The 14,715-nt window shown below is 40.9% G+C and overlaps 1 protein-coding gene across 1 annotated transcript in view; it reads right to left on the bottom strand.

Annotated features, from left to right (window-relative positions):
- DLEC1 (deleted in lung and esophageal cancer 1) overlaps window positions 1-14,715 on the bottom strand; it is a gene marked incomplete at its 5' end in the record, with an annotated part of 59,711 nt that overhangs the window by 36,579 nt on the left and 8,417 nt on the right. Inside the window, 12 exons of the mRNA XM_019549415.1 lie at window positions 475-533; window positions 1,374-1,566; window positions 3,659-3,821; window positions 6,110-6,200; window positions 7,292-7,384; window positions 8,008-8,144; window positions 9,245-9,418; window positions 10,038-10,125; window positions 10,695-10,776; window positions 11,052-11,272; window positions 11,843-12,039; window positions 13,391-13,501. Coding sequence (XP_019404960.1) covers window positions 475-533; window positions 1,374-1,566; window positions 3,659-3,821; window positions 6,110-6,200; window positions 7,292-7,384; window positions 8,008-8,144; window positions 9,245-9,418; window positions 10,038-10,125; window positions 10,695-10,776; window positions 11,052-11,272; window positions 11,843-12,039; window positions 13,391-13,501 — 1,609 coding nt within the window. The remainder of the gene's footprint in view (window positions 1-474; window positions 534-1,373; window positions 1,567-3,658; window positions 3,822-6,109; window positions 6,201-7,291; window positions 7,385-8,007; window positions 8,145-9,244; window positions 9,419-10,037; window positions 10,126-10,694; window positions 10,777-11,051; window positions 11,273-11,842; window positions 12,040-13,390; window positions 13,502-14,715) is intronic.

Raw genomic sequence — 14,715 nt, 5'->3', positions numbered from 1 at the left:
CTCAGCTCAGCCGCAGAGCTCCTGCTCCTGCGGCAGCCAGAAGGGAACTGTGTCTCAGGCTCTGGCCTAAGCTGGTTATAAAGGCCTGGCCCTGCCCCCTCCCGGCCATGTGACCACCTGGTTGCCCCTGGCAACCCGGCACCTGGGCTGCCTGGGTGATTGGCAGCTCTGCCAATCACCCTCACAGTCACGGGGCACCTCTGTGACTCCGTGACAATTGGCCTTTATGAATGAAAAGACATGAATCACTTCTTGCCAACAGTGGTGTTCTAAGTAAAGCTAGAGTATAAGAGTTAGTCAATGCAGGGAACTTTTCACTGATGCCATTTGTGTTGCTACCTCTTCTGTAGATGAATTCTTTAGAATCTAGCATTTCCCACCAGCATTACTATCACTGGAGAAATAAATCACAGATACACATATTACCAAAAAGTTAGTTGTTTCATTATATGCTATTAATGCTTCTCAGCTTACCTTGGTGGCTCTGGGATATCTCTCAGTACAATCTGAATCACACTGTGATAATCCTTCAGCTACACAAAAAAGGAAATAAAGGGAATCCATCATTAACTAACCATGCATCTCCAAAAGAAAAAAAATAACTGAAGTGGGAAAATGGATGCAAAATAATAAATAAATCAAGAACAACCTCAATTCTTTAAAAGCTAAAGAATAGTTCTACCTCACTATAATCAAATGCCATTGACTGTATTGCTTGTCTACATTTAAAAAAGAAATGCTATTAGTGTGTTTCTATTGGCAGCACAACATTTGAGAAACATCTTTCTCTAACCTAATGGTATGAAGCAATGATATCCAGCTGGATGGGCCTCAATTCTTCAATGCTTTGCAGGGACTTCACTTGTTTATTACTACTATTAATAATAACACATGAATACTATCAATATGAATAATGTAATATGGAAATAGATTTCCATTAATGTGTTTTAAAGCCTTTCTAAAAAAAACCCAAAGAATTTCACCTTCGTTTTTTCTTTTAGACACGTATGTATCCAATCATTAACATAACAGAGTCCTCCCCGTTTCTGGGCCCAATCTGTTTGGATCATATTTCTATAAATATACTGAGCCAACCCTGCTTTCACATCACTCTAAATCAACAGTATTTTAATTGAAGCTAATGAAGTTAAATTGGTATGGAAATGATACGTGGTCAGACTTGGACTCAACATTTTTTCAGTATTTTTTCAATCAGAACATGCTCTCTTTGAGTAACTCTCTAAAATAATTTTTATCACAGTATAGTACCAGCTAATTAAATCTAATTCAGAAAGCTCCACTGCAAAGACTTTATGGTTTGCGTAAAAATACATCTCTGCAGTGCATAGATAGCAAGGAATCACAACCCATACCTCCTTTGGAGCATAAGTGAGCATGAACTTGTGATCTGTGTGAGGCTGCAGAACTCCCAGGGCAGGGTTTAGAGAGAAACCTGACTCTAGATCTAGGTTGTACTTGATTTTTGCCAAGTTCACAGGCTCTTCTGGCATTAGCGATTGTAGGTTAGGTTTCATTATCTGCCAGTAGAAAGGAAGTTCCACATGGCTAGAAACATTAACAAACAGAAAAAAAAGCTGGTATAAAAGAGAGAGACTTTTTTTTGGACGATTACAGAATAAAATTGTACTAAAGTCTACTGTTAAACTTATCTTTCTCCTTAAAGATTATAAAGGAAATGGCCTACAGTCCCTGCTAGTGACAAAGCTGATGGTCTTGTGCAGTAAGGCTGTATGTGAGTAAGGCTGTCCATATGGTATGACAGTATCTATATATGTATCTATATCTATCTATATATCTATATCTATCTATGAGCTCTAATATAGCTATAGATCTATTAATATATCTATAGATTTATATATCTATCTATATCTATCTATCTATCTATTTATATAGATATATAAATCTATAGATATATTAATAGATCTATAGCTATATTAGAGCTCATAGATAGATATACAAGTTGTAAGAGCTACCCACACATGCACACACACACACACACACACACACACACATACATAGGAGTTGTAATAACAGAAGTTATATAAAGTATGGAAGAGCTGCTGACACAGTCTTGTCTTCTTAACTTGTACTGCAACATAGCATTTAAATGATTAAATATTTTTCCTTCTGGGATTTGATCCCAACTCCACGGAAGTCAATGGAACTATCTGGGCTCTCAGTAACTAGTTAGGTATGTTTGTTTAGTAGTTCTCTGAGGTCAAGTTGAGATATTAATACACCTAAGCAAAGCATAGACAATAGGTATTTATTGTAAACTGGTCAAAAACATTTCACTAGCATATTATTCCTCTGGCTACTGTAAGCACATTCTTTTATCTCAGTTACTGAGGGAGCAGACAGAAAAGAAAATTAATCCATTCAATTAACTGATTGCATAAAGGTTTTCTTAGCTTGGCAGATTCTGACTACAAAGAGAACATAGGAGTGGAAGGAGCCTCCTAAATTATCAAGCTCAGCCCCTTACTATTGCAGGCAACCAGGCCATATAATTCTTTTCCTAAACCTATCAAGCTTGTTCTTAAAACTTGTGGGTTTTTTGCCCCGAAAACACTCTTGGGAGTTGTTCCATAACCTCACTGCTCTGAGGATTCAAAAGCCTTCTAATCTCTAGCCTAAATGTATTCATGGCCAGTTTATACTCATTTGGCCCTGTGCTCACATTGTCCTTTAACTGAAATAGCTCTCAGGCCCTGGTGCTTAACCCTCTGATGCTATTATCATCCAGCAGAACACAGTGGCTACTTACAGATGTGAAAAACAAAAACAGAAAAACAGCACTTTACTTTAAACTGTGTGTGCCCTTGCACCAAGACTAGCGCATGCCCAGAAGAGGGATTGCGTTAGTTGGATGTAGTGTGCCCAACGTCTGTATGGATCAGGCACTTTAGCAGAGCTTTTATGATGCTTTTATCTAATAGCAGATTGAATAAACTTTACATAAAAGCTCCAAAAAGCCCTGATCTCTACAGAAGCTGCAGAGCTGGGTCAAACTAATGCACTGCTTCTTCTGGTCAAGTGTGTCTTTTGTTCACGTCTGTCAGCAACCAGTAATACCTATTAGTATGTTAGTACTGCATAACAGAACTAATTTCCAGGTCACTGGGGGGCCATATGATGCTTGGAAGGCCCCCCGCCCCATGGGCTGCCCTCCAGGAAACCTGCCCCACCCCCACTGTTCACATAGCATGAGCGGACCAGTGGACCCTCTTCCCTGCCATGCGCAGACCTTAGGCAGCTTGATTCCTTGTCCTGGTCATGTATGCCACACAGAAAGCCCACTGCACAGGCAGCCCAGCTCCCTGCAACATGCAGCACACTCACCTCTCCCAGCCACACACTCACTTGCCATGCAAACATCTTGCCTGTCCTCATTCACCTCGCATGCAGTATAGGCACCTCATCCTCCTCCTGCTGCTCTGTTCCCAGGAGCAAAAGCAAGAAATGGAAGCCAGACAAGGGAGGGAGAGCCCAAAGACCAGGGCATCCATGGGAAATGGGGGGTGTGGGAAGTGGTGGTTAGGCAGGTGCTAACCCTTTGTGAGGGCACACGCAGCTGGGGGGCAGCCAGTTGGACTTCTCGGCTGTATAATGGTGTATAATATTAGTAGCTACATACGTAGAATTTCTTATAATCAGCTGCTTTTCTGTTGTGCTGTGTGGATTCTGAGAGTCAAAGCATATGAAGTGCTGTGCTGTTACATCTCTAGCCTCACCAGGAACATGGTAATGTTCTCCACCGGTGACAGATAAAAGCTCCATAGCTATCAGCTGTCCAAGGCCTGGGAGAAAATAAATATGAATCATTCTTTACCATGTGGGATTAACTTTGTTCATAACACTTCTTACTCATGACCATACTTATAGCAATGGACACTGCTGTAAATTGGGGTCATCCTCAGCTCTGTAGCTAAGGCTGCAGTAGCTTCATGACATCAAGTGACTGTCAGTCTGCACTAATATAGATATTTTCTCAGGAACTGAACACTCTTCAGGGTTTCAGATTGTCAGCTAATGTAAACTAGCATGATCTGATGTAAACTGGCACAGTTCCGTTTAAGTCAAGAGAGCTAAGAGGGCTTACACCAGCAGACAATTCAGCCCCCAAACTTTATCACAGAAAGCAATATGAACTGTGTGTAAGAACACTAAAAACCTTTACGCTGCCATGCACTTTTCATTGGAATACTAATACGGTATAGACAGTATATCAGCAGTTACTATATAGACATATGCTGTTGTTCCCAATGAGCATCGTTCAAGTAGACTGATGCAGTGCATATAACTAAATTAGCCTTTTTCACTGTCAGTCAGGTGACCAGACTGGCCAAAAGAGGAGATAAGTGTAATATCCATATCCAAAATCACCTATATCCCAAATCTTCCTAAATCATGCATCTTTCATACATTCATAGATACATAGTTAGTCTAATCATAAGCTAACACATAGTTAGTTACTGTGAAATCACATATTTACTAACCAGTCAGAATATTACTCATGTGCTAAGCTTGTTCTCCTAATTAAATGATATCTGGTATCTGTAGTAGCTTTGCTTCTTAGGTCATGGAGCTCAGTAACATTAACTTGGTTGTTATATTTCTGTTATCCTGTCCAGAACTGAGGAACTAGGCTGATAGGGCTTATCACTACTCCAAGCCCCGATAATTTTTCCCAGCCATATACCAGGCCTTGCTGATTAAGTCTAGTAGTTGGCCCTGCTATGCAGATTGCAGCCAGCTCTCAAGCAATTTATTTTACATATCATCTCTTCAGAAGGCTCTTCTGCCTTAACCCTTGCAATTCTATCCAAGAAGGCCAACAATACACCCTTTCTAAAGCATTCACAAGCCCTTCAAAGGAAGAGCCTGATTTAAAAATCAAAATGTTCAATATGCTTAGTGAACTTAATCTGAGCATCTCTGGGTGCATCTACATGTGTGCTTTACTGCAGTTGACTACTTAGCTTCACAGTAAAGCATCACTGTCTACATGTGTGCTGGTATTAGAGTGCAGTAAATTAATTAACTCCGCTGTAAGATACTACTTTTGGGGGAGACAGTACTACCTTACGCCAGAGTCATTTACTGTGCCACAATGCACGTGTAGACGGTGATCAGGGCTGGCTGAGGCACAAGGGTCCTAAAGTGCGGGGGGCTGCCTGTCGCATAGCTCCACACTTTAGCACTCTCATGCCCAGCCAGCCCCTCTGCTGCAGATGCTGTGCCTGGGAGTAGCTAACTCTGGTGCAAACTGCACTGGAGTTATCATGTCACCTTAATAGCAGCTGCACCCTTTCTTACCAACGTATCTACATAGTACTAGTTGTGCCACACTTGTCCCACACCCAAGTGTACTTTTGCCCCACATAAGTTGGTGCCTTGTAGTTTATTACTGACATCATGAATGCCAAGTCTTGACTCTGGAAATATAACAATTTTAGAGGCTAAAGGAATACATAATACATGTAATACACAAAAAATGTCAAGCTTTCTCCTTGCTATTTAGTGATGTTTCCAATTGTAAAGTCCTTTCTTAAATACTTTAAAAGCCAGCACCACACATTTGGCTTCAGAAGGTAAAGAGCTAGTGCTCCAGCACAAGCGGGATTCCAAATGCAGGGTAGTGCAATCATAAAAAAAGACTTAAATTTAACATCTTCAAAGTCAGTGGCAACATGTAGGAGAGTAAACTGGGGTTGCACATGCACCCCCTGAGAGTGCTGGTGCACAGTGAGCGCTCCCTGCTTAGGGGATGGGCGGGGGGGGGCAGGCAGGAGCGCTGGTGCCCCCCAGCAAGCACCAGCCAGGGAGTGGGGGGTGTCAGGAGAAGCACTGCTGGCACTTCCGGACGCCCTGTGCACACTTCCGGGTTGGTGCAATTGGCCATGGCCCCCCCCGCCCTGGTTGGCACAATCGGTCACAGGCGGGACTCAGGAGGCACCAGTTGCCCATGTTCAAAGTGCTTTGCAATCAAAGCTTAATCCATTAACCTGAAGTTTAAATCATCTTGAGCTACTGTGTATTATTCATTTCAGCTTTGTGCAGTATCTGAAAACATATTAAAAACAACCTGTAACTGTGATGTCATTGACCTGGCAGTTGTCACAAATGATGGTATATACTTGCTCCATATTTCCAGGAGAAGAAGGAAAAAATGCTACCTAAAAGAGAAGATAATAGAAGATGAAGGAGTACTGCCCATAATGAACGTCTTAACAAACCTTACACTTTTACCCAATGTAGTCTTTCTAGAACATCTCTAGCAACGCATCATAAAACTTTTCATATTTAATAAATCAAACCTGGAGATCAGATTCTGCCCTCATCTACTTCGTGGTGAATAATGAGTAACTCCACCAAGGCAACAGAGTTACAACAATGAAAGTGAGGCTGGAATCAAGTATTAAATAAGCACTAAAGATACTACACACTGTGACTCTCGGGTGACCTAAAAGTGTGGATACCATGCAGAATGCCACCGCCTCTTACTCTTCCCTGTGTTCCAAGTGGTAGGTGTGTTCCAACAATGCCTGCCAGACAGAACTCTTCAGGACAGATGGTTGGTGCCTCGTGTGAATCCCATTAGGGTTCAGTCACCACCAAGACTTGGATAGCTATGTTCAGGTCCAACAACAAGATTTTAGACACCTAAAGGATTATACAGTTGGACTTGCCAGCATCATATATATTACGTAACAGCTGAACTAATACAGAGATAAGCTGAGGACCTCAGCAGTGCCCAAACCCCTGTGCTCTCCAGCAATACTTGTTAGCAGTCATCCCTGGAATATAAATCACTCTTAAGGTGAGGAATGAAAGGATAGCTCTGGCTCATCCTTCTCAGCAGTGGTCACAGTGAAGGGAGGCTACATCACAGCCTTCCAGGTTGGTTTATTAATGCTTTGATCCTATACACCAGGTAGCACTGTAGCTCCTTGGGAGCATATTCCTCCTCCCATGCCAAGACAGCTAGCCACCACTTTATTTTAGGGCTGCCCTTAAAAGGCACAATCTGACATTATGGTGGCTTCGTAAAACTCTGAGGCAGACAACTATATCAGTAGCTTCACCACCTGTGTATTAACTGCGATAAATCAGTTTCATTCTGCTAATGCTCACTCATGTGAGCCACCATACTGCCTTCATTCATACAAGTAAAGGTTTACAGGATCAAGCCCCAAGCCAGTTTAGAAAAACCCATCTAGCTTGCTTATGTATTTTGTGCTTTCCCAAATATGTGCTACACACTAACCTCTAGCAGCATAGCTTCACCTGGACATAGCTCAAAAACAGGAGGGTGGATTCCAAATGGAGCTTGCTCCACAAAACCGATAGTGGCAACAGCCTAGATGTACACAAAATTGATCAGATTATTTTTATAGCTTGCTACTTAAAACAGGTGGCATGCTGTATAAGCCTCATCATTTTCCCCTGCCTAATAATTCGTCTTTTTAATGATTCCCCAAAATAAAATAGCATTGCTGAGTCAGCAGAAAATTCTTCCTGCTTTGTAACTGCCCTCAGGAGGGAGGCAGGAGGAGCACTGCTTTCATCACTGTGGCACATACAAATGCCTCTGTTCTGAGGTCTGCAGAGGTACACAATGCAGGAGCAACATGTCCCTTCCAGGCTGTTCCCAAGCTCACCTCACCTGTTTCTGCTGGTAGCCTCCAAACCCACAAATATGTAGGTGAGGCCAACCTGATGTCTTCCCCTCTGGTCTTTCTAGGACCGAGGTCTTTAATTAGAGCAACTGAGAAGCAAAATCACCAGCGTGTTTCTGGGTTTGGAGTGTTTGAGCAGGCCGTACCTGGAAAAGAGCCTGTCAGGAACTCCCAACACCACGGTGTAGCTATCCCCCAAGCAGCCACATGGCCTTAGGCCAGTCCTGCTGTTGTACTGTCACTGGCTCACATGTTCTTTACATTTTGCAATATCAAGGTCCAACAGTTCTTTCCCAGCACTTACTCTGAAATTAGGAGGTGGCCATGCACTCTTGGGCATTATACAGAACTTCCCAGTGCTGAGCCCTTCATTTCTGCACACAAAGTTTGTTATTTTCACTCCCCCCACAAGGCAGGAACCACAATCTATGGTGTGAGGTACTACAACAAACAACACAGCAAATCAAAAATGCAGTGAAAGCTAATGACTATAAAAACGATTATTTCATGTGTTACTCTTCAAACAGGGACATTATTGAATATGAACAACACAAATTATTAATGTTCAAAAGAGAAGCAAAAGCCAAGGTAGGATAGCGCCATGAGAAATTAAGAGTTAAACCCTGTAGATGCTTAGTTTGATAGCGAAACAGTATGACCTATAACTTGCCAAATTAAATGAGGCTTCCAGTTCCAAGTATTTAAGGACTGTATCAAATGCTGACAATAATAAATGCATTTGTTGAAAAGAGTTGAGCTCTACAGGAGTTTTATATTATTGCTTGCTAGCATTGAAGTTCTGCAGCTGATGCAAATAGGCATTATCCCATTAGAGTCAATGGAGCTACAGATTCATAGATTCTGCTGGTAGTGCCCAATGCAGAATAATGCCATCTGAAAATGTGACCCAATAGTTTTAGATGGCACAGGCTGGGCTGGATATTCAACAGAAAAATTTTACAGATATTTAATAGTCCAAGCACTGAGAGAGGTGGAAACAAAGTACCATATTCTCTTGCATACAACATGGCTGGAACATAATACACACCTTGTTTTTGAAAGGCAGAACAAACGTAGTAATTAAATGAGTAGCAGCAGCTAGGTAGCTGAGCCTATGCAGTGTTCTGCTCCCAGTGAACTGCATGCAGATTTTACTCTACTTTTGCCTTTCTGGGCAGAACCTATTCTTACCCTATTTCTTCCATATAATGCACACTGAAAGTTTCAGCAGCTGTTCTGGGGGGCGAAATTTGTGTGTTATATGTGAGAAAATACAGTAACTCCATTTCAACACGGGCTTCTGAGTTTTAGATGTGGTACTCTGTCCCATGAAGATAACTGGAAATACAATATGGTAACAGCAAAACTTAAGGAATATTTTACAGCATTATATTTTTACCGCATTTTAAGGTTCACTAACTTGTAAAATTTCTCTAACATTATTCCAGGGAACCCCTTTAAAATGTCAAGACCATAAAGGTTAAAAAAATCTGCTGAGACCTCATAGTGTCAGGTCTATATAAGAATAAGATTCTACCAACATGTTAATATAGGAGGTGGTCTCCTAGCTTCTATAGGGATCAGGAGAGGATATGATGATTGGGTATCCACTAGTATATAGTCTTCATAATCTGCGAGGTATTCAGGAATAAACTGGATTGTATACTGACAGGTCATGCCAGGAGCAACAATTCCTCCCTCTCCTGGAAATTTTCCTAAGAAAGAAAACACAGGAGATTGAAAAATTAAAATTTTAAAAGCTGTGCTATGCATTTATGACTATATACTGCCCTTGGTAATCATGGAAGGTAATGAGAGTGAGCTCTTAATGTCTTCCATCGCAGACAACTTGCCACCAGTGGAATGAGTTTACAAGAGCCTGACGTTGAATTGTTATCCATATATTCCTCCCACTAAAGTCAGTAGGCTTCCTTTGCCTGCAACACATTTTCCCAGGAACAATTTCCATCAATTTCAATGGGCACTGAACAGATACTAAATGAATCTCTAAAAGCCTCAGTCATGATATATTATGCATACATTTGCTTGGGTTTCAATCTGATCTCAATCCATTTAAATTTTAATGAGACTCCCTGCGTCTTTACTCAGTGCATGTGAGTCAGTTTAGGAGTTTCATGAAGACAGCCCTAGAAAGCTTAGGCAATCACTAACTTCTTTATGGAATGGACAGACTCTGTGTAAGATTAAGGTTCTGCCCACCTAGATGTTATTGCAGATGGAAACCTTAAAAATCCACCTCTTACAATCAAGTTTTAAGTAGACAAAACAGATCCTGGACAATTTTGCAGCTTCAAACCTAGCAGACAAACTTACCCAGCCCAATGGCAAAGGCTGGAGTAGAAGGAGGGATGACTCTTACATGGCGAGATACTGAAGTTGTGTTCTGGAGCTCTATGGTCATCTTCATTTTAAAAGAAAATAAAATATCAAACAACAATTATAAGGCATCTCTCATTCTCACAGCGGTTTGCATATACTGGTTGTGGGAAGCAGGCATTTTTGATTTGAGGACAGTGGGTGTATTTACACAAGATGCCTTAATGCATAGTAGACTGTTGCCTTTTCTACTGCACATTAGCACAGCTTCTGTGCCTTTTTCTAGTACCTCATATTAGAGATACTAAACTTAATGTGCAATAGCAAAGGCACGTTAATAAATGTGTAGATGTGCCCACTGAATGCTGTTCCTTTCTGGAACAAAATGTATTTCACCAAAAAAACAACAGGGGCCCACTGGTCCCAAAAGGGGTTCAAATTTGAACCTCCTTGGCTGGACAGTAACTGACTTCAATAAGGAGCTGTCCTGAGACAGACTGTGATGATAACTGAATACAGGGTTAAATGGGGCTCATATGTGTTCTGTTAGGTATACTGAAGGATTCACAGAAGCAGGAGAAACATGTCAGTCATAAGGAAACGTAAAGTTTCTCAGAGGCAGAATAATTTTTTTGTAGAAAAATAAACTCTCACCTCATAAACCTTACCCACTTCATAATTGGAAAACAAAACAGTAGGTGGGTTAGCGAGAAACACAGGAACAGCCTGGGGATCACTACAAGAAAACCATAAGGGACACCTTGAAAAACATGCATTGAGCCTTAAGCGTATAAGTAATTTATCTATGTCCAAAAATGCGCAGATGATATTTATTAAAAAAAAAAAAAAATCACACAAGCAAATCAGAGAAACACTGCATTTTCTGAAAGTCCATAAATAAAATATATAGGGCCAAATCCTCCTGTTGGTTAAACTGGTGTTAATCAACATCAACTCAAATAGCTCTCTTGGTAGGATCAGGCTTTGAGTCGAGAAAGAGTATCTAAGTACCTTTCATCACATATCACTCTCCTTCCTGCTAACATTCTTTCTATCTTCTTTTGAGGAAAAATAAGAGATCTGCCTCCACGAGATGTATTTGGTGGGAAAAAGCGGGGATTCTTCAGGTAATTGTGTCGGTTCGCAAGTCTAGCAAGGTAGGCACGTTCTTGTTCCCTATCTGCTTTGCACATGGTGTTTTTCCAGGCTGACTTCTTTGAGGAGCCAGATTTCTTTGAAAAATACAGAGAAGGTGATAAAAAATTTAGTGTCAAACTGACTAGTTTGGTGGCGTTTATTCATAGCAACAAAAGAACAAATAGATATATACCCACTACTTAAGCACTATGGAACATTCAACATTTTCATCCTCAGGAAATTGCTTTATTTCTCTCTTCATTTTGGAGCTAGGAAAGCAACTACTGACATCAAATCAGCAATGCACTTAAGGCTGTTTTTTCTATAGAAATATCAATGTCCTAAACTGCTTACAAAATAAAAATAGTAAATCAATTAAACAAAGAAACACATAAGAGTAGGGCTAGAAGGGATCTACAGAAGTCATCTGATCTATCCTCCTGCTTAAGGCAAGACCATCCCTATACAAACTGTCTCATATAAGTGCTTGTCTAATTTATTCTTAACACTACACTATCAACCTTGTCACAAAACTACAAAGCAAACTGCTCCCAAATACCAACAGCACCCTTACCTGCCATAGGTAAAGCAGGAAGACAATGGCTCTCAGTGTGCCACGGCTGCAAGGGTTATTAAAATGCACTCAAGAGATCCAAGAAACATACCTTGCTTGAGGATTTCTTAGTCCGATGATTAGTCTCAGGAGTTGAAGACAGGGTCAGGGTGGATAAAGATACTTCTGGTAGACTGCCTGGTGTTTTTCTAAGATGGGGGATTTCTTTGTCTTTCTTATCCCTTAGGCTTCTGGAAGTAAGCTGTTTAAAACTAAATGTCTCCTTGATGTAGTCAGGCTCTGATTTTCCTGCATTGCAAAGAAAATTATTGACATTTTCTGTATAATAAGGGGAAAATTATTATTTATAAGAACTTACTACCAGCACAGAAACACTATGAATAATAGCAAATTAGTCTTGTTATTAGCAAGAAGCTATGTATGGTAAGTGTTCTTGAATTCCATGAATATTTATAGTTTGTTTTGTACTGACAGTCTTTAGGACAGGGACATTATAATGAGCAAAATAACAATCTTTTCAGCTTCTGCAGCACTTTGCATTTGACGATATCTAATACTTTAAAAAGTGTTACTTACTTAAGACTTGTAATTCCCCTTTCAGCTAGGCAAACAATCATCTCCATCTCGCCAAACAGAAAAATGGAGTTTGGTTTCTAAGTTGAACATTAATCACTTTCTGAAAGGTATTATAGGCCAGGGATAGCAGGGGGCTGGACTCGATAAACCAAAACCAAGAGGTGCCTTCCAGACCTATATTCCTCTTGCTGAAAAATTAAGTTGTTCTCCTGAAGGAAATTCTGAGATTTTTACTTTTTATTCAGGACAAAAAATGTAGCAATCTTGGAATTTTTCATGATATGACTTCTAAATTATTAGAATGAACTATTCCCATCAAGTTAAAACAAAACAAGTGTGTAACATTTTGACTGTAGGCAGTGGTTCTCATCCTTTTTAGACTCAAGGTGTCCCTCATTCCTTTGGAAAATGCCAGCTCTTAGTTTTCACTCATTTTTTGACTACAGGAAAGAAAGACAGCAATTTGTCTGTTGCAAAGAACTCAGAAAGGCCAAACAGGTCAGAATATGTCTAACGCTCTGAATTCCCTGTGCTTCTCTTGTGAGTCATGTTGGCATACCTAATAGTGCCAACGCTGTGTGGCACCTGACAGAGGCCTTGAAAGGCTCCCAGACATCCCAGGGTGCCAGGGCACCTTGGTTGAGAATCACTGCTGTAGAAAGATAGTAAAAAAAAACCCCGTCATTGTTGAAATGAAATGCTTTGTTAACTTCCTGTGGTAAATTCCAACAAAATTGGTAGGTTCCCACAGTTCATATAGATTTTGTCTAATCAGCCTTTTCAGATGGAAAAACACTGCACAGGAACATTTTAGAACACCTCTAAAATAAACAAATGGAAATCAATCAAAACAACTTTTTATGTCACTGGAAACAGATGTTATTTTAATTTAACTATTTATTTGCTCTGTTTACCATGTAAATGCTGAGGCATCGTGCTAGTGGAAAAGAACCGATGAAACTGACCACAGGACGACTGAAACCGATCAAAGGAACTCTACTGTCTACAGTGAGTAATTATAAAAATAAACAGAAACTATATTATTCTCCGCTTCAAAAGTTACCTTTAGGTGCTCTGGTAATAGGTGCTCTATCTGTGATATAATCTCCAGGGCATATTAAATGATGCTTTTGGAGAAGTTCATCATCCACAAACCATCTGAAGGAGGATTTCACTACAGCATTCAAAAAACAAAAACAAAAAAAAAGAAACCAGAGATTGGTGTTTTAAGATGCACTGCCATTGGTCAGCCCAAAATAGCTTTTGCTTTCTTTCAGATCACTGTGAAAAGGTATTTTTAGAGGGAGGGATGCTCTGAGCAGAGGCTTTCAATCTGTAGGCCTGAAGTACAGTCTTACAATGCTCTTTGCAGTGGCAAGGTGTTCCAGTAAAACACAAAAAGGATTTATTAGCCAAATGAATAGTGAATGATGTCTTAATAATCCCACAACAGGTACAACACCTTACATTAGATTGACTATATGGGTCAATTGTTACTCCAAATAAAGGAAGTGATGGAAAAAACTTGGGAACATAGGCTGGCAGCCTGAAATGAAGGAAGATATTCAAAAAAATTAACATGCACAAAAAGGAATGCATCAGGCTCACAAGGGACCATTTCAACATCTAGAACAGGGGTGTCAAACATATGGCCTGTGGGCCACTTCAGTCCACGGAGCTTCTCTGTCCAGCTTGCTGTGCTGCTGGAGGGTAACACAAGTTGGGCTATTTGGCCCTGCTGGGCATGGCTGCTCGTGGCAAGTTAGGCTCACCACCACTGGACCTCACACTCCTGCTGTCCACTGCACGACCCTCAAACCCTACGCTACCCTTTCAGGACCCTGCATCACCAGTGCTGCCATATGGTCCACACTCAATTAAGGATAAAATGGAACCATCATTGTTCTTGATTAATGCAAACAACCAACCACAATGGAAGCATAGTATGCAGTTAAAATATTTCATAGACATTAGATTTCACAGACATTAAGGCTGGAAGGGACCTCAGAAGTTCAAGTCCAGACCCCAGACCCCAGTCCAAAGGGCAGGAAGTCAGCAGGGGCATAGGATCCCAGCAAGATAGACATCCAAATGTCTCTTGAAGGCAATCAAGGTAGGTGCTTGAACTACCTCCAGTGGCAGTCTGTTCCAGGCCTTGGGGGCTCAGACAGTAAAGAAGTTCTTCCTTATGTCCAGCCTGAAACAGTCACGGAGAAGTTCGTGACCATTTGATCTTGTCATCCCTTGGGGTGCTCTGGTGAACAGATATTCCCCCAGATCCTTGTGAACACCCCTGATAAACTTATGGGTGGCCACCAGATCACCCCTGAGCCTGCACTTTTCCAGGCTGAAGAGCCCCATGGTTCTCAGCCTCTCATCATAAGGTCT

This window comes from Crocodylus porosus, unplaced genomic scaffold (genome assembly GCF_001723895.1).
Source record: "Crocodylus porosus isolate Cpor-Errol unplaced genomic scaffold, CroPor_comp1, whole genome shotgun sequence".
In the NCBI taxonomy this organism is placed as follows: Eukaryota; Metazoa; Chordata; order Crocodylia; family Crocodylidae; genus Crocodylus; species Crocodylus porosus.
This window is presented reverse-complemented; position numbering and strand designations above follow the sequence as displayed.